The sequence below is a fragment of the Electrona antarctica genome (assembly GCF_951216825.1).
Source record: "Electrona antarctica genome assembly, chromosome: 14".
Lineage (NCBI taxonomy): Eukaryota > Metazoa > Chordata > Actinopteri > Myctophiformes > Myctophidae > Electrona > Electrona antarctica.
Genome location: NC_136795.1, coordinates 8,218,176 through 8,243,738, shown reverse-complemented (window position 1 = coordinate 8,243,738; position 25,563 = coordinate 8,218,176). Strand labels below are relative to the sequence as shown.

Below are 25,563 nucleotides of genomic sequence, written 5' to 3'. Positions count from 1 at the left end.
AATATCACCGTGCAGCGTGTCAGCGTGCGTTTAGGGTTAGGTTAGGGTTTTGGACTCTCAGACTCATGACTGTAGGACTGGTGGTATGTATAACCAAACACATGGACCCGCAAGTAGTACAGAAAAGGTGCAATTGTGGGGCACTGAGCAAGTGTGGCTGGCTCGATGGCACACACGCCGTGGAAAATGTAGGCCCCTCCCACTGATTTAGCTAGCCAATTACAATGTCAAGTCACCCCTGTGATCATGTGTAAGTAATTAGGAGGGGATTTATCCAACAAAAAGCATGTTTTTGCTACAAACGTTTAGAAATTCCGCATTTGCGTCGCCCCCTATGGGTGAAAATGGAATTGCTTAGGGCTCTCTGTTGATTAAACCACCCTCGACATGTGAATGAAATGTGGGGTGGATTGGACATTCTGTTGGTGATTTGTGTCATTTTTTGTAAAACAGGCCCCTCCCACTAACTTTGGACGCCGATTATAGCCGAACGATACGGACTATGGAAATTCTGCCTATGTTGTAATCTGATAGGTCCAGAGATCATGTGTACCGATTTTTGTGAGATCTGCACAAAAGCTGTAGGTGGAAGAGCAATACGTGTGTTTTGAAGAAAAGTCAAAATGGCGGAAAATGTATCCTGATGCAAATGAGCGTGGCCCATGGGAGATGTGTCATGACCCAAGGGATCCAGGGAAAGTGACTTTTTGATTGTACGACCTACGTTTCAAGAGTTATAAGGCAAAATTGTAAATTGTAAATTGTAAAGTGATATGTTATAGCGCCACCATGAGGCCGACTGATGTAATTATTCATTACATTAATTTTAAATAACTATTATGAACCTCCCCTCCAAGTGTTGTGACTGTAGCTCCGATGGTTTTTCGGAGCGAGAAATACTTGATGTGAGTTTTCGCATTTTCCCCATGTAAGTGGATGGGTAATTTTAATCCACAAATAAATTAATTATTAATCAATAATTTGTTAAAGTGAAAAAAGGGCTTCCTTAAGACCTCCGTAATATTATGGCCAATGCCTGTGTGAAAAGTCGGAGCGATTGGTGCAGGCAGTGAGGAGCTACGGCAGTGTTTCACTCACTCACTCAATCAGACAGACGTTGAGTGATTATAGTATGATGATGATTTGCGCCGCGCTCGTTGAAAACAATATATTTCAAACTCCAGCTTGATCCAGGCTGCATGAACAGAGCTCGAGCGCTCAGTATCCTGCCCCCTCAATGTCGTATTGTCTTTACTCTATGGCTCTGATCATGGCTGCCATTTAGATCGTTGTGGCTCAGATGACTCTTTGAGGAAGCTTGCCGATCGATAAAAGATGATGGAGATGGAGGCTGAGCCTAACGCTTGTAAGGCTGAAGACTCTCTGATTTCCATTCTTATTCCATTTCGTCATCTCGCAAAGCCTTTTTTTTTGTGTGTGTGTGTCACTGATTCCCTCTCGTCTTTTGAAAACCCCACACCTCATTCCACCTCTTAAATCGAACGGCTTGGCTTGTACGTGGACTGTTGTGGAGCGATTTCACTTGCACTGCCTCAAGTGCACGCTCACCATCACACCATAAAACACTGCAAAAGGTATAAAAGAATATAGAATGTTGAGACGCATAGCACTTGCAAATGACCTGGAAACTAAAAATATACCTCTTGCTGGGGAGAAGGAAAAGAAAGTCGCTCACTGCGGCACGAAACTAAAAAGTGAGGACACCATAGTTAAGGACACACACACACACACACACACACACACACACACACACACACACACACACACACACACACACACACACACACACACACACACACACACACACACACACACACACACACACACACACACACACACACACACACACACACACACACAGTCGGTACTTAAAGTACTTAAAGCCTGACTGAAAGCAAACTTTTGTCTCCCGAAGGATTCATTATTATTACGGTACAACATGCATAACTAAATGCAAATGAAAAATAGATTTGCTTCAAAGCTACTTCTGAAACTTCTGTCCACTCAGTGGCGATTGCAAATGTATTCTAGTCCACAGAAACGGCTGGTTTCGCAGGCACACAGGTTGGACCGCCTCCCGCTGTCACTTAAGTGGGGCAACATGTGACTTTCCTCTGCTAGGACATCGTGGCGGGAGGTTTTTATAAGGTAGAACATGAAATGAATGCTTCCATGCATGTTTATGTGATTCACGCCGACAAGCGTCTGGCCCATTAGTCCATTTTATTTAACCTCTTGAGCTGCCACGGTTGTCACTGCTCATGCACAAATACTCGTAGCGATGCGGACACTTTACTGCGCTGGCTGGTGAGCTTGCATAGCGCTGCTGTTTTCAGTGTGTGACACACGATGCGCTGTCACGTACAAATCGGGCGAATGCATGTGCTCCATATAGGCCAGTCAATCTATAAGCTATAAAGAGGTATGACCCAAAATAAATAATAATAAATAGTAATCGTTCGAGGTATTTTATGATCCTTAGGTTCATCCAAATAGCATATGAAAAATTGTGAATTCAGCGGTTGAAAGGTGGGGTACCATTAACAACGTATATAAGGCATTTCAATTTTTCATTATGCTTTAAGTAACAAACTAGGCGGTTTGCATGATTTTGAATCCATTCCAAGCATTAGTTTTGCACAAAAAAACACTCATTGGGCTAAATTCCATAGCCACTCGCCCAAATGTGCCCAAATGTGATGACCTCATCAAAATTGGTGATGACGGCTATGGCCGTTTTTAGCCCAAGGAGTGTTTGTGATTGTGTGTGGACACAATCGGACTCCATCTCCCAGGGGGACTACCGCATTGTAACGGGGACAGACTCCATCTCCCAGGGGTCTAGCGCATAGCGGGGACAGACTCCATCTCCCAGGGGACTACCGCATTGTATACAGGGACAGACTCCATCTCCCAGGGGTCTATAGCGCATTGTAACGGGGACAGACTCCATCTCCCAGGGGTCTATAGCGCATTGTAACGGGGACAGACTCCATCTCCCAGGGGTCTATAGCGCATTGTAACGGGGACAGACTCCATCTCCCAGGGGTCTATAGCGCATTGTAACGGGGACAGACTCCATCTCCCAGGGGTCTATAGCGCATTGTAACGGGGACAGACTCCATCTCCCAGGGGTCTATAGCGCATTGTAACAGGGACAGACTCCATCTCCCAGGGGTCTACAGTGCATTGTAACGGGGACAGACTCCATCTCCCAGGGGTCTATAAGCGCATTGTAACGGGGACAGACTCCATCTCCCAGGGGTCTATAGCGCATTGTAACGGGGACAGACTCCATCTCCCAGGGGTCTATAGCGCATTGTAACGGGGACAGACTCCATCTCCCAGGGGTCTACAGTGCATTGTAACGGGGACAGACTCCATCTCCCAGGGGTCTATAGCGCATTGTAACGGGGACAGACTCCATCTCCCAGGGGTCTATAGCGCATTGTAACGGGGACAGACTCCATCTCCCAGGGGTCTACAGTGCATTGTAACGGGGACAGACTCCATCTCCCAGGGGTCTATAGCGCATTGTAACGGGGACAGACTCCATCTCCCAGGGGTCTATAGCGCATTGTAACGGGGACAGACTCCATCTCCCAGGGGTCTATAGCGCATTGTAACGGGGACAGACTCCATCTCCCAGGGGTCTACAGTGCATTGTAACGGGGACAGACTCCATCTCCCAGGGGTCTACAGTGCATTGTAACGGGGACAGACTCCATCTCCCAGGGGTCTACAGTGCATTGTAACGGGGACAGACTCCATCTCCCAGGGGTCTATAGCGCATTGTAACAGGGACAGACTCCATCTCCCAGGGGTCTATAGCGCATTGTAACGGGGACAGACTCCATCTCCCAGGGGTCTACAGTGCATTGTAACGGGGACAGAATCCATCTCACAGGGGTCTATAGCGCATTGTAACGTTACCGGCCGATACCGACAATAAGCCACTCCCGACCTACTTCTTCTTAGATTGACTGGCCTATCAAGAGCAAAGCACAAGTAGCTCGCTCAAGCGAAATACAGAGAGAGAAAAAAATATGAGTTTGACAACAAAACATGAACAATGCCATCTTCTTGAGAGCTACAGAAGAGCTTGTTCGCTGCAGGCTCACAGGGACAACTCATGGCTCTCTCCATCCATCCCTCCATCCATCCCTCCATCCATCCATACATCCATCCATCCTCTCATGTTTGTGTCACTTAACCACTTTTACCATTATTTTAAACTTTAGCTGTTCAAAAATAGCAGATCTACAAGCTCGCAGATCTTCAAGTTCGAGCTTGTAGATCTGAAAATCATGAAAATGTGGTGCAAATCATTGCATCATATATTCTTTCACGGCGAACGTTTTTAACTCGCTTCTGGGGGACTCCCTCCCCATGGACCATCATATTTTCCGATGGGGGTGGGTGGCCAATTACATATCATTTTGGGGGGTCCTTGACATGAAAATAGTTTGAGCACCACTGATATAGAAACATTAGGTTTTTCACCCTGCATGACAAGTTGACAACTCATCACTCTCTCCATCCATCCATCCATCTACTCCTGGACAATTAGCGTTGCCTTCATGCTCAGCGAGGCCCTTCCTTTCATAAAGTAGAAAAACGAGAGCGAAACGAGGGTCGGGGGGGGGGGGGAGGGGAGGCTGGACGGACGGTGCACCGTGCATGGCAGCTCGGGAGGACGGGAGAAGAAGGGATATTTAATTCATGCCCACCGCGCCTCCTCTCTTCTCTCCTCTCCTCTCTCTCGCTGCATTCCCTGTCTTTATAGCACAGCTCACTGCTTCCGACATGGCGCGGCAACTGGGGCTACGCTACGCTAACACTAAAGGAAAGCCTAGTCCCTTCTAATGGAATTGTGTTGCTACGCTAGGGGAGTGGGAGTGTGTGGGGGGTAGGGGTTGGGGGAGTTGCAGTGCGACGCAGGGACACGGCGAGAGCAAAAGCGAAGCAAAAGCCAAGCCAGCCCTGTTCTAATGTGATTGTGTTCCTTCACTGCAGAGCCACTGCGGAGCAACGCGGCCACTACTGTACAGTGTGTGTGTGTGTGTGTGTGTGTGTGTGTGTGTGTGTGTGTGTGTGTGTGTGTGTGTGTGTGTGTGTGTGTGTGTGTGTGTGTTTTTTAAATCAAGAATGAGAAGTCTTATAATAGGAGAGAGAGAGAGAGAGGGGAGGGGGGGGGGGGGGGGGTATAAACAGGCAGATATTTCTCAAACCAAACAGTGGAAGGCTGTGCATTGAAACAGCCCTATAGCCTATATACGAGGAGCCGTGAAATGGCTTTCTGATGTGTGCGTGTGTGTGTACAGAGAGAGAGAGAGAGAGAGAGAGAGAGAGAGAGAGGGAGAAAGAGAGAGAGAGAGAGAGAGAGAGAGAGCAGGTCTGGTGCAACTGTTGCCAACTCATTTAGACACGGTTTGGAATCGATACAGAGAGGAATCACTCTCCGGAATCTTCAAACATGTGAACGAACGTGCGTGCGTGCGTAGCAGGAGCGGGAAATAAATCCATAAAGGGACGGCTATAGAGATGCATACAAGATCAAATCAACATGTAAATGAGAGACATGCAGATCGGGGGGAAGCAGTGAGACGTACACAGTAAAACAACATCAACAGACACATATGAAACTAGAACTGCACTCTGTCGAGTGCCTACTTGCTTGTTGCACACAAATAGGCCATAAATGGCCTACTAGTGCGCAAGCAGAGCGCGCAAGTACTGTAGACCGCTACAAACTTTCAAATCTCAGCCTCTCTGAAAGAACGTTTGCAATATTGAATTATTAGGTTTAGCTATTTGCTACGTACCTTGCTTTTGGAGGGGAAAAAGTAGTATTTTGAAGTATGGTAATGATTACTTATGCCTGTTATGGCAGTGGTGTCAGATTACATAGGGGCATTACCTTTAGTCGACCCGACACTGAAACATGTCATCGTTACGTCACCATCGATAACCAATTATACCCTGGCATTGGTACATATATTCATCACGTCATATGCTCATATGTCTATATGTCTATATGTATGTATATGTAATCTCTGAGTTGATTAGTGGTATAATGTGTTTACTCGGGTGGTTTGATGCGCATGTCCCTTTAATCGACCCGACACTGAAACATATCATCATTACGTCACCATCGTAAACCAATTATACCCTGGCATTGGTACATATCTTTATCACGTCATGGGACATACGCTTCGTAGCATGACGAACCATTTAAAGTTTCCAAATGTATAAAAATCGTCGCGATGTGACTCATTGTGAGCTGCTATTTTCAAATGGCCAAAATGTATAGGGCTGAAGTGTTTAATGTATGTTTTGTCATAATAACCCAAATCTACAAAGTAACTATAACGTTTGAAAACTTTAGCAAATAAATGTAGTGGAGTAAAAGTACAATATTTGGATCCGAGGTGTAGTGGAGTATACGTACAAATAATATTGGAAATTGGAAATACTCAAGTAAAGCACAAATACCTCAAGATTGTACTTAAGTACAGTACATAAGTAAATGTACTTAAGTTTACCTTCCACCACTGTCTGACTGTCTCTTCCTGAAAACCTCAGATTAACCTCTCTCTCTCTCTAATGTAAGTTTGGAAGGAAGGGGAGTGTGTGTGTGTGTGTGTGTGTGTGTGTGTGTGTGTGTGTGTGTGTGTGTGTGTGTGTGTGTGTGTGTGTGTGTGTCAGTCATCGTTTGTCACCGCTGTACTAATTAGAGTGAGCCCAGACCAGCTGACCGTCTCTTCACCCTGCGTGCGCGAGGACGCCTCTGCATCTCCGTCATTAGCTCAGTCACTGAGGAAACATCGTCATGCCTGCAGAATGGTGGGGTGTGTGTGTGTGTGTGTGTGTGTGTGTGTGTGTGTGTGTGTGTGTGTGTGCACGTCCGTGTGCGTGTGTGTGTCTCTGCAGAACGGACCGTGTGCTTCTAAAATGTACAGATATATACCACTGCACCACAAAGACACTTAAAAAGAGGAGAGAGAGAGGGAGACGGAGAGGGAGATGAAAAGGAAAATGAGAGACCTTGAGGAAAAACTAGCACAGGGACATGAAGTGCATTGTAATGCCCTTCGTTTATTATCTGTGCGTGCGTGCGTGCGTGCGCGTGTGCTACTACATAAAGTAGGTTATGCATTATGCCACACTGCCATTTTATGTTACATTTCAGATCCTGGTTGGTTCATCTATATGTTTTGTCCGTCTGCTTTTCATTGTTTTGTATATATTGTATATTAATGACATGTTAGTTCTAAATATGGATGTACCAGATCGTGGTAGCGCTCAGGTGGAGATCGGCCATTTTCAAATGGCCGAAATGTATATAGGGCTGAACAGGGACGGATTAACCCCCACGAGGCCCCCTGGGCCGCTAACCTTTTTGGGGGCCCTGATAGCGTGCACGCACGCACGCAGCATTTTCTGGGTTTTTACATTTTTTATCATCTATTTTTACCTACATTTTATACAATCAACGGCCAATGAAGGGCCCCAAACCCTGTACCGCATGGTCCAGTTTCTCTGAAGGGCCCCTAAGAGCCAAGGGCCCCTGGGCCACGGCCTCACTGGCCCAATGGCTGATTTGGCCCTGGGGCTGAAGTGATTAATGTATGTTTTGTAATAATGATCTGCAGAATCTACAAAGTAACTAAAGTTTAAAAATAATGAAGTAAGTAAAAGTACAATATTTGCCTCTGAAATGTAGTGGAGTAGAAGTAAAAGTTCCCGGAAATGGGAAATACTAATAAGTAAAAGTACAAAAGTACAAATTCCTCAAAATTGTACTTAAGTACAGTACTTAACACCCTCCGCACCATTGCCGAAGTCCTTTGTGAATTGAAGCCTAATTTTGATACTAACGCTTATCGTCATTGCCGAAGACCTTTGTCAATTGCGCTTTTATAGTGCATTAACTAGATCGAGCTATAATACTACTTACGTTAGCGTCGGGTAGCTAGCTGTTGTTGTTCCTTGTCCCAGATAGATGGCATTTTTGGTCTCTTTGACGGCACAGAGCTGACGATGTAGATCTCTCCAGAGCTCCGGTCTGGATTCAGATTGTAAACAAGGCCTGTCCAGCTCTGTGTATATTCCAAGGTTATGACTACTGCTCATGGACCGGAAATGGCGGCTTTTCAAAATAAGAGCTAAAATTAAAAAAATGCTGGCGTGAATTAGATCCTAATTTTTCAATAAATGCTAGCGGGCTAAGTGTTAAGCTAGTTGAACAATTTGAATATGTCTTTAAAAATAGTAAAAAATAAAAAGGCAAAGAAGTTAGGGAAGTAAGGGATAAGGGGTTTAGCACTGACGAAAACAGGGCCCAGTACGTGTATTCCTTTAAGTATACAGACCCCACAAATATGACTTTAGAACACACATTTTCAATAATCCTAAATCAGATATTGCATGTGGATTTTAATACTTTAATTAATTTCTCTGTTACACCTCTCACAGTGCGAGTGCCAAATTCATATCCCTGTCCCAATCTTTTTTCCCCCAATCATTTTTATTCCACCTCTGCCAATATTTCTGATAAAGTTTCATTTTTGTGAGTTACAGTAGATCCCATATTATTATTTAGCGGATGAGCATCTCACTCATTTCAAAATCTTTAATTTAATTTGAAGACAGACACATGTCCCTGCCCTGCATGGATGAATGGGAACATTAAGTGCTTTGAAGTGTAAATGCACGTCAAGCGTAGTGTCTGTGGAATGCCGTCAAAGCTCCCTGGCCAACCATGATGACCCAGTGCTATAAACACTCTGATGAACACTCTTTAATGCCAAGTTTAAAAAATATAAAAAACTCTAGACATGCCTACTTTTCACATCTCATCGAATGAAAGATTTCTAATCCCAAGGCTCATCCAAAATTGAAATCCTGGCATGGTGCCCGTCCGCTTGGGCCCCAGTACTTGTTTCCAACTCTTCAACCTTGTATCTCAACCTACTCTTTTAGAAATTGTCAACAAAAAAGAACGCCTCCACCTCCTCCTCCTCGTCCTCCTCCTCCTGTCCTCTGGATGTTCTCCAGAGCTTTTATCACAATATTTCTTCTGCTCCTGTGCCTCGCCATTTTAAATGTGCTCTTGTACAACCAAATTAAAAGTTGTGGAGAAGATTGTTGTACATCAATTGCGACAAATGATAACTTTGTTTGTATCTTGAATCATTATTGGGCTACATTACTACATTATTACATTACATTATTAGGGGCAGCGGTGGCCTAAGGGTTAGAGGAGCGCCCTTGTTGCTGAAAGGTTGCCGGTTCGATTCCCCGGACGGGCAGGAAAAATCTGGGTGGGGAAGTGATTGTCATCACTCACCCAACACCGCTGAAGTGCCCTCGAGCAAGGCACTGAACCCCCAACTGCTCCCCCTGGATCTGCTTAGTGGCCAACAGTATAAGACTGTGGTTGTACTGGTCAGCTCCCAGGTTTTAATGTGTGTGTGTGCATGTGTGCGTCTGTCTGTGTGTTTCTATGTGCAGGGCGTTGCTGAAAATGAGCACCTGTGCTCAGCTACTTCCCTGGGTAAATAAAGAATTAAAAATGTTGGATTTTCTTTTTCCCCCAGGCAGAATTACGGGCCATGTGGCTGCCCTAGGGCTATTTGTGAAAGGGAAACTAATGGCATGAGCCAAATTAATGTTGAAGTAGGCCTACTACACCTAGCCTGGCTAATAAGCCAGACTCAAATCACACTGTCGTGTGGTATTTGAGTCTGGAGATGCTGTGTATGGATCTTGTTTCCCGGGGGGCGGGTTCAAACATTTTCTCTTTGACGCAATTGGTCAGAGCTACTGTCAGTCAAAGGTCTCAAGCATTGAACGTCACTGTACCAAAGCCCGCCCATATTGCATACCGTGTCCCGATTGGCCACACCAGTTCTCTGGTGTAGGAAATGGGCGTACAATTGAGCCTCTCCAGACCGTAATCCGCCGGCAGGACATTTTTTTTTCGGTCTGGCTTATTAGCCAGGCTATACTACACCTTCCTCTACTTAATTGTATAGGTTAATAATGAATAATAAATAAAACTATAGCTGCTAAAGCTGGACGTCCCTCTATTTCAGTTCCCATACATCTCAGCACAGCATTTTTTCCATAGGCCCCAAGCACGAGACATCTCGACATTGGCACAGATCTAGTTAATGCACAGCCAATAGCTATAGAGAGTGGACAGGATTGAATCTAATAAGAGCGTCGCAGTCCCGCCCCCTTTCATGACGACAACAGGCCCGGAAAATAATTTCCCATGCATTTTTCCCATAGACGTTTCAAAAAGTATTTATTTAAAGATCTGTAAGCCTCGAACAAAGCCAACTCGGACCGTGACAAACCATGACAACAAACACAATGTTTTGGGCCAAACAAATAATTAGAAAAAAGAAAAATAGTGCAGGGTAACAACGGCGGCGGTCTATACATTCAACAGGCGGTGGCTCAGGGGTAGAGCTGCCGGATGGTAACCGTAAGGTTGCCAGTTCGAACCCGGGCTCCCCCAGAGTTAGTGTGGAAGTGTCCTTGAGCAAGACTCTGAACCCCTGATTGCTCCTGATGTGCTGGTTGGTGCCTTGCATGGTTTCTGCCGCCATCGGTGTATGAATGTGTGTGTGAATGGGTGAATGTAATGCACAATCTATGTAAAGCGCCTTGGATAAAGGCGCTATATAAATGCACCATTTACCATTTAACAGACCAATGTTATGGGCACTTGAGGCTGCCGTGATTTGAAAAGCAAACAAACGTCCATTTTCAATTGGGACTACAATTGCAGTTTGTATAACAAATAGGCACCATTACATGAATATCTAGCTGATTATTAGCAGGCATCGCTGGCTGGCTACCTTACAGGGGTTCAACTGTCAACTGACATTTGTGTTTTTCGAGAGAAAAGTGCTTTTGACATTCCCATGTGGATTGTGGAATGCAAGTCACGCAGCTGTGTGTGTGTGTGTGTGTGTGTGTGTGTGTGTGTGTGTGTGTGTGTGTGTGTGTGTGTGTGTGTGTGTGTGTGTGTGTGTGTGTGTGTGTGTGTGTGTGTGTGTGTGTGTGTCCAGGGAAATCAAGGCCTCTCCCTGGCCTTAACTCACCCCTTATTGCTGATTACTCCTCCCAAATACTTCTACGTCTCCCTGCAAATGCACTTAATAGTCTGCCCACCACTGCCCTAATACACTGACGTAATGAGACAGAGAGAGAGAGAGAGAGAGAGAGAGAGAGAGAGAGAGACTCTCCTAGCCAATCTGAGCTGAATTCTGTGTGACTCAAAGGGACATTTCACCGCTGGAAGAAACTGCAGTCATGTTAATAGTATTTGTAGTAGATAACAGTATAGCACAATTTCAAATTTGCACCCTATGGCCAGAAAAATAATGAAGTCTGTGTGTTTGACTAGTTAGTGTTTGCTGAATTCCTACAATGCCCATAATGCTTTAGTGCACTGCCCTTCCTTGTGGACTGAATATCTAAAAACACACATTACACACATCAAAACCCCAGGGAAGTGTTGATTGTGTCTAAACATCAGTAAAATAAGATCTGGTTGCAAAAGGGGTGAAGTGGACCATTAAGGAAATCAAAACATAGTTTTGTGGAGCGCTAGGGTGTGAGTGACAGACATATGGCCATGGTAAAAGAGAGAAGGATAAAGAGATAAAGGCAGTAAAGACGGAAGGTGAGCTGTGTGTGTGTGTGTGTGTGTGTGTGTGTGTGTGTGTGTGTGTGTGTGTGTGTGTGTGTGTGTGTGTGTGTGTGTGTGTGTGTGTGTGTGTGTGGCGCGTGCGCGCGACACATACGCGGAGTGCTCCCTCTACTAATCTCCAAGAAAGACACTTGGCACTATTTAGCCTCACTTTCACATGAGCTTGATTGGCAGCTGAAAAAGAGGACCCGCAGGCAGTCGGCCATTTTGTGCCTATATATCGAGACGAGCTCTCTGCCATCCATTCTGTGTCTGTTGCAATATAGTGGAAGTCAATGGACACAATATACAGTATAGTACAGCTGTCTGTCTGTCTGTCTGTCTTCTCGCCCCACCATAACCCACATTGACACTTGTTTATGACTCGAGTAGCCACTTACAGTATACAGTAATAATTCAGTGCGCCGAGTATATACTTTGAATTAATATTTAGATGGGGAATCTACTCTCTCATTCAGGCCGAGCAATATCTCCTCATCATGTATTCAGTACTTTGGAAGTAGAAGGAAAGTGTCTCAGAGGAGACAGGACATGAGTTAAATAATTGGTTGTTGCTTCGTTTTTGTTCCTTTAAGAGTCGCACATACCGAGAGAGAGAGAGATCGTGGGATGAAATGAATTTCCATCGCTGGCAACGCCATGCACGTGTTATCCGTAATATCCAGGCTTAACACTGCAACGGCAAAATGTGCCTCTCCCCGAGGGGCCGATATCCATGTTCTCTGCACGACGCTATCCGGCTGTCTGACGACAAGCTTAGGTTACATTTATTGTGGGCTGTGTTTTTATCAGCTTATGGTCGCTCTGACAAGTGCCAAAAGGAAGCGGAGCAGATGAGAGATTCAATCTGTCGCAGAGACACTTGGGTTAATGGGCAAGGGAAGGAAAAAACCAACAACAGGTGGATAAAATGCAGCGGTTAGGGACTAGTCTAAAGATTCCCTGAAGGACATTTTTTTTTCATAAAATGGTCAATGAATGACGGACGTTAACAAGCCATGAACGCACTGCGAGTGTGAACGTGCCAGTCCCTCAGAGAGAGAAACACCTCTAGGGAGGGTTCACCTTATTTCTTATATCACTTGGAGAAGGTCATGAGTCAGATGGAGGGTCTCGCTTTCTGTCTCGCTTTCTTTGGCCCTTGGTCATCATGGAACGACCTGTAGTTCAGACTCAAATTGGCCTCGAAAGTTTCTTTGAGAAGTTTCAAGGGGATGATCTCCGATGTACAGTCAAACATCTGCACATGTGCGGATGTGTAAGTAGCCATGGTATACAGTAGGACTCCATATTTATTTTTGCTGTTAAAGTTGTACTGTATTTTCTCTCTGACCTAAAGAGTATCACTTTGAAGATTCTTTTATGGTGGTATCATGGATGTATTATTGTCTGTTCTGCAATTGACATGTACGATGTAGCTTTGAAGTTGTAATTTTCTTTCTGCCTCTTGACCATGCAGTTCCCACTTGAAAAAGAGGCCGTGTCTAAATGTGTTTTTACTGGTGAAATAAAGGTTAACATGAAAATAAAAACTGTCCCTTGGAAAGACAGACGCACAGACACATATTACTCGGGCAATAGCATGCCGCGACAAAACACAACAGAAAGACAAACAAACGAGAGGATTAACGTGCGCGTGTTGTTTGGTTGTCCTTGTAATGACGACACTATACTGGATGAAAATAACAATCCTCTCAACATGTAAAAGCCCACGCACGCACGCACGCACGCACGCACGCACGCACGCACGCACGCACGCACGCACGCACGCACGCACGCACGCACGCACGCACGCACGCACGCACGCACGCACGCACGCACACACACACACACACACACACACACACACACACACACACACACACACACACACACACACACACACACACACACACACACACACACACACACACACACACACACACACACACACACACACACACACACACACACACACACACACACACACACACACACACACACACACACACACACATGCCAGAGAAAGCTGTGTATCTTTGAAGACTGTGACTGCATGTGGCTGTGATTGCCAATTGGTCAGAGCTTGTTAGAGACACCTGATTATACAGTTGGTGGTTGATAGCACAAAAGACAGACATGAAAGACGCTGTATTTAGTTATGCAGTGAGACCATTACGTGTCAGTCAGTGTGTGTGTGTGTGTGTGTGTGTGTGTGTGTGTGTGTGTGTGTGTGTGTGTGTGTGTGTGTGTGTGTGTGTGTGTGTGTGTGTGTGCGCGTGTGTGTGTGTGTGTGTGTGTGTGCGTGCGTGTGTGTGTGTGTGCGTGCGTGCGTGCGTGTGTGTGTCTCTGCAAGTTCTTCCCAGTAAGATTCTATATAAGCTGTTTCTTGTGCGCACACATGCACGCACACATGCAGGCACGCATGTGGAGTTTGCTTTCAGGTCGCCAGAACTACAAGTGCACATTTGAGTGAGGAGTCTGCTCACTCACAACACGAGATCTATAGCTAGATAGCTATAAACACAACATGAGATATGTCTCTAAACAAACACCGCCGCTCTGCTCCGTTCATAGAGTTGGCTTCTATATTTGTTCTTTATTATAAATATAATTCTCTGGTATCGGAATCGGCTAACACAGAAATTGTGGTATCTGGATCGGATTGGGAACGAAAAAAGTGTATCGGGACATCCCTAGTCTACATGTCCCTACAGTTGGGTGCCACCGATATTGTCCCTTATCATTTGACCCATTTAGGCCTGACCTCAAAATTTAAAAAAATCCTTCTAAATCCTCCAGTTTTCTGAAATAAATATTTTCACGATTTTTCAAAAATAGCAGACCTACAAGCTCGTAGCGCGCCACTCGGTGGCGCGCTATGAGCTTGTAGATCTACTATTTTTCAATAGCTAAATTATAACATAATGTTTAAAACACCAAACTGTCCTTTTGCGCAGATCACGCAAACTTCAGCAAAAAGAAAAGGACAATATCGATGGCCTGTACCTGACCTGGGTTGGTTACTGCAGAACTTGTAAAAATCCTGCAGTGTTGCAAATCTCAGAGTATACAAATGGAAGCCAATGGTTTTCGTTTGTATAGTCTGAGAGTTGAATGAACACTCAGACCTTTACAGTGTTGGCAAAACACCAAAGTGCGGGGAAGCGAAGCAAAAAACTAAAAGCAGCTTCCGCCTCATCGGCTTTTAAATCCTGTAAAAACCATGGGTTCAACTCTGTGCGTGACATTTTCGGGGCAGAGTGGTAGAACGGCGGTGGGCCGTGACGCTGTGTCTGCTGTGCTGTCGGAGCGCATGACAATGGCATTCCCCGTCACCTTCAGTCAATTCCCGTGGTTCCAAAGCGGGTTCTGCCAGGGGAGCCAATAGAGGGTACGCGCATGCATAAAGTTGAGTGGCAAATCGAGTGGCAAAGTGAGTTTAACGTAGTTTAACGCACTCAGATAGGACTTTACCGTTTGGATGTATGGGCTGTCAAGGCCAGAAAGTAGTTTTTCTGTCAGTTAGGCGTTCCTGCTTATATCTTAAGGTATGATGCTGAATTTGCAGATGTCACGCGCATACCCTCTATAGCAGGGGTTCGCAACGTTTTTGGCCGGGGACCCCCGGAAATGCTTTGGCAATGTCTCGGGACCCCCGCCCCGCCCCCTCCCGACCCCCAATATAAATTGACTGCTACAATAACCTTAAACCATTTTGGGCGGGAACCCCTTTTGGTGTTTTAAGCATTGTTATAATTTAGCTATTGAAAAATAGCAGATCTACAAGCTCATAGCGCGCCACCGAGTGGCGTGCTACGAGCTTGTAGGTCTGCTATTTTTGAAAAATCGTGAAAATATATATATTTCTTTTAAATAATTTGGGGACCCCCTACAATAATTTGGCGACCCACGGGTTGAGAACCCCTGCTCTATAGGAAAGGATGTATAGGAATATACAGTATACAGTGTGTGAGATGATCTACATTCTAAAATACATGTTCATCCAACGTATGGCACAGCCATACATACACCTCCGAGCTGGGTCAGACAGCAGGATTATTGAATGTGTATTTGATTTGTATATTCTACTTTACCAAGATCACATGTGTGAGTCCACACATAAGTAAATAAGACAAGTATATACCGGTATAGGTTGGTCAAAGTTAGTCAGTCTGAATTTTCATTTTGTTTCACTTCATTATTCAGACTGAAAGCCCTCCCCATGGCAGCAGTTTCTGGGATAGGCCCGTTGTCAAAGCGGCAGTCTTCGGCGATTGGTTCATACCAACCAATTAGAATAGTAGGAAAGCAGATGACGTTGTTGTCAATCATGTGGCTATGGCTAACCCATTTTCTAACCAAACAAACACAGCCAACGAGGGCTAGCATGTAAACAAAAGCGGTAAAATATGTCGGATGATGATGTTTATAAAACCTGCTGTTTATCATAGGTCGATTTAATAGCCAGATTGATACGGTCGCGAGTTACCACAGTGGGGGCAGCCATGTTTGTTGTTTGACGCTGTTGAGTGACGGGGCTGATGGCCCATCAGCTGCTGCGATCGGATTTGACACCGCCGTAGGCAGAGTCACCAGACCTGAATCGCCAGGACTTTCTTCTTTTTTTTTTAATGGTAGCGATTCAGGGCTGGAGCCAGGCTAGGTCAAAGTGGCTTATTGTGGGAAAAGAGCTGAGTAACGAGACTGTCTATCCCACTTACAAGGTGCAAGGAGATGGATGGCTGAGGTGAGGAGTGTTACGCCTACCATGGGCTCCCAGTACTCTGTTACTCACACGCTGAGTTGGCGGTGCATGCCCTGCAATGAAACCCAGAAACGTCTGCTTCTAAGGCGAGCGCTCTATACTGACTGAGCTGGAACATGGATAAGTGCCAGATGATAATATCAAAGAATATAAAATAAAAAAGCAGAGCTATGCTGTTTGATTTGGAAATGAAACATTCTATGTTATGGACCATGCAGAAAGCTAAACACTGTCATGTACCTTTGCCTCACTAACACATTGGCCTATACTTTAAGTGTGTTTTCTTTTGAACATATTGCGTAAGAATGGTGTGAAACCTTTTATTTTTTATTTTTTTCAACCTGTTTAGGAATGTTATGGTGTGGGTGGAACACAAAAACAGAAACTTTTAAATATTAGTTCTGCTCAGAACAAACGGAATTAATCGAATAAAAGCACTGCCAAAAAAAATAAAAAATGGAAGGACGCCCAACTGCTCCCACAGAAGATTTCTGAGGCTGGCAAAGCTGGCGTGATGATTCGTGGAACGGGTCGTACAAATACGTGGGTCCATCTATGCATGGAGCCTAGTTCTTGGCTAGGCCTACTAGTCGCCTTTGCAGTTTCAAGAGGCATGGTGTTAACGCTGTGTGACGGTTCCATATATTGTGTGTTGTGTACGTGTATATATATATATATATATATATATATGGCTCCTGTGTGTGTGCATTTGTCCACATAAGTGTGTGTGTGTGTGTGTGTGTGTGTGTGTGTGTGTGTGTGTGTGTGTGTGTGTGTGTGTGTGTGTGTGTGTGTGTGTGTGTGTGTGTGTGTGTGTGTGTGCGTGCACCCGTATGTGCATGCACACATACACTACACAATAGGAATGATCAGACAACACTGCTTACAGATCAATAAACTGCACAAGACATTGGTTTGTTGCTGTGTGTGCGTGTGTATGCGTGTGTATGCGTGGGTGCATGCGTGTTGCGTGGGCACATGCACACACGCGTATGTGCATGTGTGTGTATGTGTACGTGCGTGTGTGTGCACGTTCCATTTTGACCGTCATTTAGTTTCATTCCCAGGGGGGTTGCTCATCAACCACGCAGAGAATATCTCCCACGGCTGCAATTAACATTTGGTCCTCATGCTGGCTTTCAAATAGTAACAATGAACGTGCACTGCACACATAATCAATATGGAATCCCTAATCAATGCCATTTGCATAATCACTATGTTATTGAAACGTGTGTTAGATAAAAGCATGTGGTATAAAAATCATATATGTACAGTAATATAAGTAAAAAAAAAATCACACCCACTGTGAAGTGAGGGGCGCTCTTATCATCATACATCATCTCATTCCGGGCCAATCACATTTGGAGTCCTAGCTTTTCTGTCCTCACTTTTTATCCTCAATGTGTGCATTGCTCAGCCAATCAAATCATCTCTATAGGGGTGCTTAGCCAATCAAATCATTGTTATGGGGTACACACAAAGACACAAAGCTGCATGGGAATAGGAGCCCCCCAAAAAATGGAAAGCGTCATTTCTGATGTTTGCATTGGCTATTCAACAATATCAAAGCGAGCGAGATATCGTTACGTCATGTTGTAGTATTGTTTTGTAATCATCAGGCAGGAACAACCAAACGGAACTTCCTTTTCCCTCAAACCAGAAGAATAACAATAAAAGCTCTCGTAGCCTGTAGCTTTTATTGAGGGAAAAGGAAGTTCCTGAAGATTGATGACTACAAAACAATAACAACCTAAAACACGAACCTTGGTTGAAAAGAACTAAGGTTGTCCTTTAACACTGAGGGTGTTATACAACTAGGAGATTTGATTGTGTAGCAGTGCGGTCACTCACTAAAGCCATGCCATGGATCAGATAGACATTCTCCCAGAACAGAACAGAGCAGAACAGAGTAGAATTTAACCCAGTAAGACTGGGGACCTGATTCTAAAATGTCTCCTAAATCCTGACACTTTTCTGATGTTTTATGTCAGTGGTGCTGTTTTTCCATGTCAAGGACCCCCAAAATTATATGTATTTGGCCACCGACCCCCATCTGAAAATATGTTGTTCCCCCCCACCCCCCAGAAGCAAAGATGTGAGTGAAAAACAACCGTCGTGAACGAATACATATTCGATGATTTGGGCAACATTTTTCACGATTTTTCAAAAATAGCTGATCTATACAAGCTCGTAGCGCGGCACCGATCTGCTATTTTTCGACTGCTAAAGTTTAAAATAATGGTGAAAGTGGGTTAAACACCATATAAGGTGACACAGATCAGTCCTCGGGTCTAAATGGATTAAGGCGGGGGGGGGGGGGGGGGGGGGTGGAGGAAGGGTTGAGATGGAGAGAGTGGACCGTGTGCTCATGACCAACCGAGACACGCATGCAGCGAGCGGGCCAGTAATGGCCTGCTAGATTGCTCAGGGAGGCTGTCAATAAGCCATTTGGCGTGAGAATTACACGAAGAAGACAATCAACAAGCTACAGTCTGACAGCTATACACCCACACAATTATAGACCAGGAGAGAGAGGGGAGGCAGACCGAGAGAGAGAGACAGACAGAGACAAAGACACACATGCGCGCACGCACGTGCAGACACACACACACACTTAGTGACTGACTGACTGACTGACTGACTGACTGACAGACAGACAGACAGACAGACAGACAGCCATGGTGGCACTATAATAGGGCAATGTCAAAAGGGTTCAGGATGCTGCGTTCATGATTTCAGCCATTTTGTGTGAAACGGAGCACTCCTGCAAACTTTGAAAGCCAATAATTGCCAATCAGGATGTAATATAAAAAAATCACACCCGTGTGAAGTGAAGGGCGCTAATATATTAAAGTCTAACTCATGTTGATTAGGTGATGTAAAACAAACGGTGCCAACACAAACATTAAATGCCATTAACAATAAAGAGACAATATGACGTAATGAGGGACATTATGACGTACATTTTCCCTTCATTGTCAATGGCGTTAAAACAAACATTGAACTAAAACACAAATTAAACCTGTATATAAGAGGGGCTAGCGCCCCTTAAAAATTGAAAGACCTGTCTCGTTTTAACCGATTTGCATGATGTTTGGACAAAATCTGTATAGAAGTAATGTGAAGTAATGTAGAAGTAATATAGAAAAATGTGTTTTGCTAAAATGTACCTCTTGGTGGCACTATAACTGGCACATCCAGGGGGTGTACGTGCACAGTTTCGCTACAGTATCGGACATTGTAGGATACTGTACTGGTTGAAAAGCAGAATATTGTCTGCAATTATCTCCCCTGAACGACCCAGGTTTGAATCCCAGGTATAGGACATGAAACTTGTCATAGCCTACAGATATAACTTACATTCTTCACGCCCAACCAAGAACAGAGGAGGAGGCGAGTAACAAACAAGCTCTCAATTTTCATTAATTCATTTATTTTTGAGGGGCGCCAGCCCCTATAATCAGCTATAGTGTAGATTGTGTCTCAACACAAACATTAAATGCCATTCACAATGAATGGAGAATTTACGTCATACGTGTCTGAGCAAATCGGCTGGGTATGTCGTTGGGAACCCTTGGCCAATAAGGGACCACCATTCTTGATGATGATGTACGATGATTAGAGCGCCCCTCACTTCACAGGTGTGATTTTATTTTACCCTCATCCTCATCTACAATCACGCACAGCAGCTAAGCCCTTGTCATGTCCGTCTGTCTGTCTGTCAGTCCCGCCCAGGTAAAAAACAACAACACTGACCCACTTTCTATTTCTGAAACAAGCTGGGGAAGGCTTGACGCCGAAACGTGTCCGTGTATCCCGTACGGGCCCATGCCTTATTAATTAAAAAGTACCAGAAGGTTTTTGTTAAATTAACTGGCAGTTTAAAAATACATGTATATATTTATGCAGCCTACTAATGTACCGGCTGTACTTTGACAGATAGCTCAGACCATCACGCACACGGCATACTTTTGTTTTTGTTGTGTGCAAAAATGCAAATACAGACAAATCTGTACTGGCTTGTCTTTGCCTAGGCCGTCTGGCACGTTGATTCATTTGTGACAGTGGCAACAGGAGAACTGGGTTATTGAATTGAATTGAATACCCAGGACCTGAATGGAAACAAGACCGCAAGGACTTTTTTCGGTGATCCCATTGGACGTGTGTTTGACTGTACCCTGTACTGATTACATTTCTGTTTGACTGTACCCTGTACTGATTACATTTCTGTTTGACTGTACCCTGTACTGATTACATTTCTGTTTGACTGTACCCTGTACTGATTACATTTCTGTTTGACTGTACCCTGTACTGATTACATTTCTGTTTGACTGTACCGTATACCCTGTACTGATTACATTTCTGTTTGACTGTACCCTGATTACATTTCTGTTTGACTGTACCGTGTACTGATTACATTTCTGTTTGACTGTACTGTGTACCCTGTACTGATTACATTTCTGTTTGACTGTACTGTGTACCCTGTACTGATTACATTTCTGACAATAAAGTATTCAATCAATCATTCGTCCACACACTCGGTGCTAGTTGCGAGCCCAGGTGGTTGCACTCGGTGCTAGTTGCGAGCCCAGGTGGTTGCACTTGGTGCTAGTTGTGAGCCCAGGTGGTTGCACTCGGTGCTAGTTGCGAGCCCAGGTGGTTGCACTCGGTGCTAGTTGCGAGCCCAGGTGGTTGCACTCGGTGCTAGTTGCGAGCCCAGGTGGTTGCACTCGGTGCTAGTTGTGAGCCCAGGTGGTTGCACTTGGTGCTAGTTGTGAGCCCAGGTGGTTGCACTTGCAACAGATTCTCTCAGTTTTTTCATCCGTTTCCGAATATCGTCGCTGTCGGGAGGAAACCATAACTCTATTTTTGAGTTTTTAAATGTATTTGTATTTCTTTTTTTTCATAAATCAATGCTATTGAACACCCTTTTACGTCTGTGTGTTGGTTAATTGTTATTTTTTGAAAAGTACTAAAAGCGTTTCAGACAAAACCTCTCAACTTCATTGGACACTCAAGCTGTCTGCTAAAGCAGCTAACTCCACCACCTCTCCCCTTCTCATGCAAGTCATTGACAATATACAAAGTCACAATATACCAACTTTGATGAGGTCGTATTGCATATTGTTTTAAAAATATAAGGTGTTCTTAATTTCCTTAATTTTCAGAAAAATGTGCATTTTGGAGTTAGGTGGTTTCTCCCCAACAGCAGCGATATGCATTGGGGAAACTGTGCTCTCAGGCCTCATTCACGGCCATCAAACACAGGCAGAGCACAGAACATATGTTCTTTATGTGTGAATGAGGCTTTAGTCTACACATTATCAACACACGCTCAACAATAACATGCAACGCTTCCTCCAGTCTTCACCTGTTTTTGAACCTGTGACCATGTGACGCAGCACCCTAATAATCAATGGTATGGGACCTCTGCTCAGCAAGCCAACGGTAGCTTATGTATTTGCACAGACTGTCCTCGACCATGAACCCCTCGCTACAGACACTGTGCTATTGCAATATCGCTGGAAAACACAAGGGAGTTTGTATATTTTTTTTATGATATTTTTTCACATCCATCTTGACTAAAGGGGGGGGGGGGGGGGGGGGCAGGCGGTCCGGTTGAGGGGGCGTCTCTCCCTTGTGGCACCGGCCCTGCCGCTATGAGCATCATGCAACCAAATGGACCCACAAACGGTAACCATTTGCACACTCTCAGAATTACATGATTTGTAAACTCTCTCCGAGTTCCACACACAAGTGGATAAATGAACACGGAGGGGGAAAAAATAAATAAAGACAGATACTTGTATATCATGGTTCCATCCTCTTACCGAGTGCCCTGCCGTTTCTAAGGCCTCCTTCACGCTGGGATCGCTGGCGATGCCGAGCAAGGAAGACGTTTCATGCCTTAATCAATAATGCATTCTCCTCAATGCGGGCAGAGAGATACATTATTGAACAAAGGCAGGGCAGATGTGCGAGGGATGCTAACACATGGAGATGCAGCCACACTTATCTCATTAACAAGCACAACCACATGGAGAGCGGGGCAACGGGGGAGACGGGACGGGACTAGCACTGCAAAAAAAAACAAAAAAAAACGCATCAAACATCAACAGTAGCAGATCCACAAGCTCGAAAGGCGGCGCGAAGCGGCGCCTTTCGAGCTTGGTCGATCTATACTTTTGATATTTTCGAATTTTTAAATCCTTAAAAGTGACAATCTTTGAATTTTTTAATCCCTAAAAGTGACAGTTTTGGACATTTCCACCCCGACGCGACAGCGACGTCATGTTGAACTCTGAGAAGAAGTGCACCAATGGACCCGTGTAAGGCTGCGTGCCGGCACTCTTGCAAAGCGTTACAAGTTAACACAGGGTTTTTGCTTCCTTATCTTTTTTCCCCTCTTTTTCTTTTTTTTTAATATGGAAGCGGCCGGATGGATAAGATTCTCCAGAGGTTGACGTGAAAGAGGCTTGAAGAGAAAAGTCCTCCGCTACAACCAACCAACCAACCAACCAACCGCCCACAGAGATTTAGCCTCGAAACTCAAAGGCACCGGAAACACACACTAGTGTAGTACAAACATGCACGCAGTGCTGGATATGCCAATACAGATATGCACGCACGCGCGCGCGCGCACACACACGCACGCGCGCGCGCACACACGCACGTGCACACGCACACGCACACGCACACGGTCTGAAAAGACTCCATGGAGGAACACCAGCCTCACTGTAGAAACATCACAATTCACCACCTAACAGGAACACACAATATTCTCCCACATGGAAGCTATATACTGCTAAACCGTGTGTGTGTGTGTGTGTGTGTGTAAACCCAAGCTGTATCCATCCCTCCTCCATCAGCAATCATCCATCCATCCATCCATCCATCCACCCACCCACCCATCCATCCATCCATCCATCCATCGAGCCAGCCATCCATCCATCAATCCACCCATCCACCCATCCACCAATACATCCATCCTTCCACCCACCCACCCACCCATCCATCTATCAGTTCACCATCACTAAACATCCGCCCATCCACCCATCCATCCATCCATCCATCCATCCACCCACCCATCCATCCATCAGTTCACCATCACTAAACATCCGCCCATCCACCCATCCATCCATCCATCCACCCACCCACCCATCCATCCATCAGTTCACCATCACTAAACATCCGCCCATCCACCCATCCATCCACCCACCCACCCATCCATCCATCCATCCACCCACCCACCCATCCATCCATCCACCCACCCATCCATCCATCCACCCACCCATCGACCCGGCCAATCGACCCACTCACTCCGTCCAATCCAATCCAATCCAATCCAATCCAATCCAATGCAATCCAATCCGTCATACCTTGTCGGCCATGATCATGGACGAGCCTCCGTGGATGCCCAGGATGGGGATGAGCGTCTGCGAGGAAATAAAATCCAAAATCTGCGCGATGGCCTCCTGGTCGGTGCCGTCGCCGAACACTACGCCGTGGATCTTGGTGCCCGACATCAGGTCGCACATGTGCGTGATGATGCTCTTGGGGTCCGTCTCGTTGACCAGCAGCGTCACCACGTTGACGTCGATGGGGTCCTCCTTGCTCCAGAGCGCGCGGATGTCGCGGTCAGAGATGTAGCGCGTGCGCCCCAGGATGACGGCGATGTTGAGCACGGGCACCTTCTCCGAGCCCACCCGCTGCTGCTGCTTGGGCTGGGGGGCCGCCGCCTCGGCAGCGGGGGGTCCGCACAGCAGGGTGACCGCCGCGGCGGCTACGAGGAAGGCGGCGGCGGCGGGGAGGAGGAGCGTGCCGATGGCGTTCGCTCCTCCGCTGCTCCTCCTGCTCCTCACTCTGCTACTGATGAGGGACATCCTGGAGAAACACTTCATCCCCTGCAGAAAGAAAGAAAGAAAGAAAGAAAGAAAGAAAGAAAGAAAGAAAGAGAAATGGGAGACAGAGAGAGAGAGAAAGAGGAAAAAACAAAGGTTAACTATAGCAGTTCACCCTTCATGCACACATTTAAAGGTATATTCAGTGATTTCACTTAATTCAAATATCACTTATTTTTTCTTATTTTTTGGATAATCCTCCCTACTATAAAGTGTGCCCCTGGGGTCAAAAAACCCTAGTTTCAGGTTGGGCTTTGGGTGGCAAAGCCTTCATCCAATCAGGATGAGAGGGGCCTTCCTCCAATCATGATCGAGTGGGGCGGGCATTGGTGCACGTGCTGTTGGTCTGTTGTACTTCCCCCCACTGTAGAGCGTGTGCATGTGCACATCTTGTTACCGGGTGGACCGGGTTTTTTTCCAAATCACCCAAATCACTGAATGCTCCTTTAACAAGAAATTCTTGAACACAAACTATGCGCTAACTTGGAAACCTCAACAAGTGCTTCAGGATACAGAGCATGGGTGCAGGAAGCATCGCCTCCTCCTTATATGGCCACTGCCACATACACACGCACGCACGCACACACTGCATCCGTCTCCCTTCTGCTCCTTATTCACTTACATTTCAATGTGGATATTAATCACATAACTCTCGCAAAGAGTAGTCTCACACAGAGAGAGAGAGAGAGAGAGAGAGAGAGAGAGAGAGAGAGAGAGAGAGAGAGAGAGAGAGAGACAGAGGGGTGGGAGAGATAGGCCTTGAATAGAGTTAAGACGGTGTGGGAGGGCGGAAGTGAAAGCGAGCGAAAAGAGAAGAATACTAACAAGTGTATATTTTATGATCACGACGGAGAGGATGGATTACGCAGGAGTACAGCAGGCTGTGCTGTCCTTGAAGAACAGGCAATGTTTAGACCATTTAGCGGCGAGCAGCCTGGGCTGCAGATAGCCTCTGTTATAGGCCTTAATACGCACTTCATGAGTAGGAGGTTTGGCTGGAATAGTGCCATTCATTTCAGCTTAAATCTTCCACCATTACACTTCCATAAAATTATATGTCCGAGTTATAGAGTAGTAGGGTAGTAGGGTAGAGCGGCCGGACGGGAACCACAAGGTTCCCAGTTCGAGTTAGTTCGAGTTAGTGTCGGAGTGTCCTTGAGCAA

The 25,563-nt window shown here is 45.5% G+C and overlaps 1 protein-coding gene across 1 annotated transcript in view; it reads right to left on the bottom strand.

Annotated features, from left to right (window-relative positions):
* grin2aa (glutamate receptor, ionotropic, N-methyl D-aspartate 2A, a) overlaps window positions 1–25,563 on the bottom strand; it is a 292,852-nt gene that overhangs the window by 197,397 nt on the left and 69,892 nt on the right. The window contains exon 2 of the mRNA XM_079519794.1: window positions 23,879–24,403. Coding sequence (XP_079375920.1) covers window positions 23,879–24,403 — 525 coding nt within the window. The remainder of the gene's footprint in view (window positions 1–23,878; window positions 24,404–25,563) is intronic.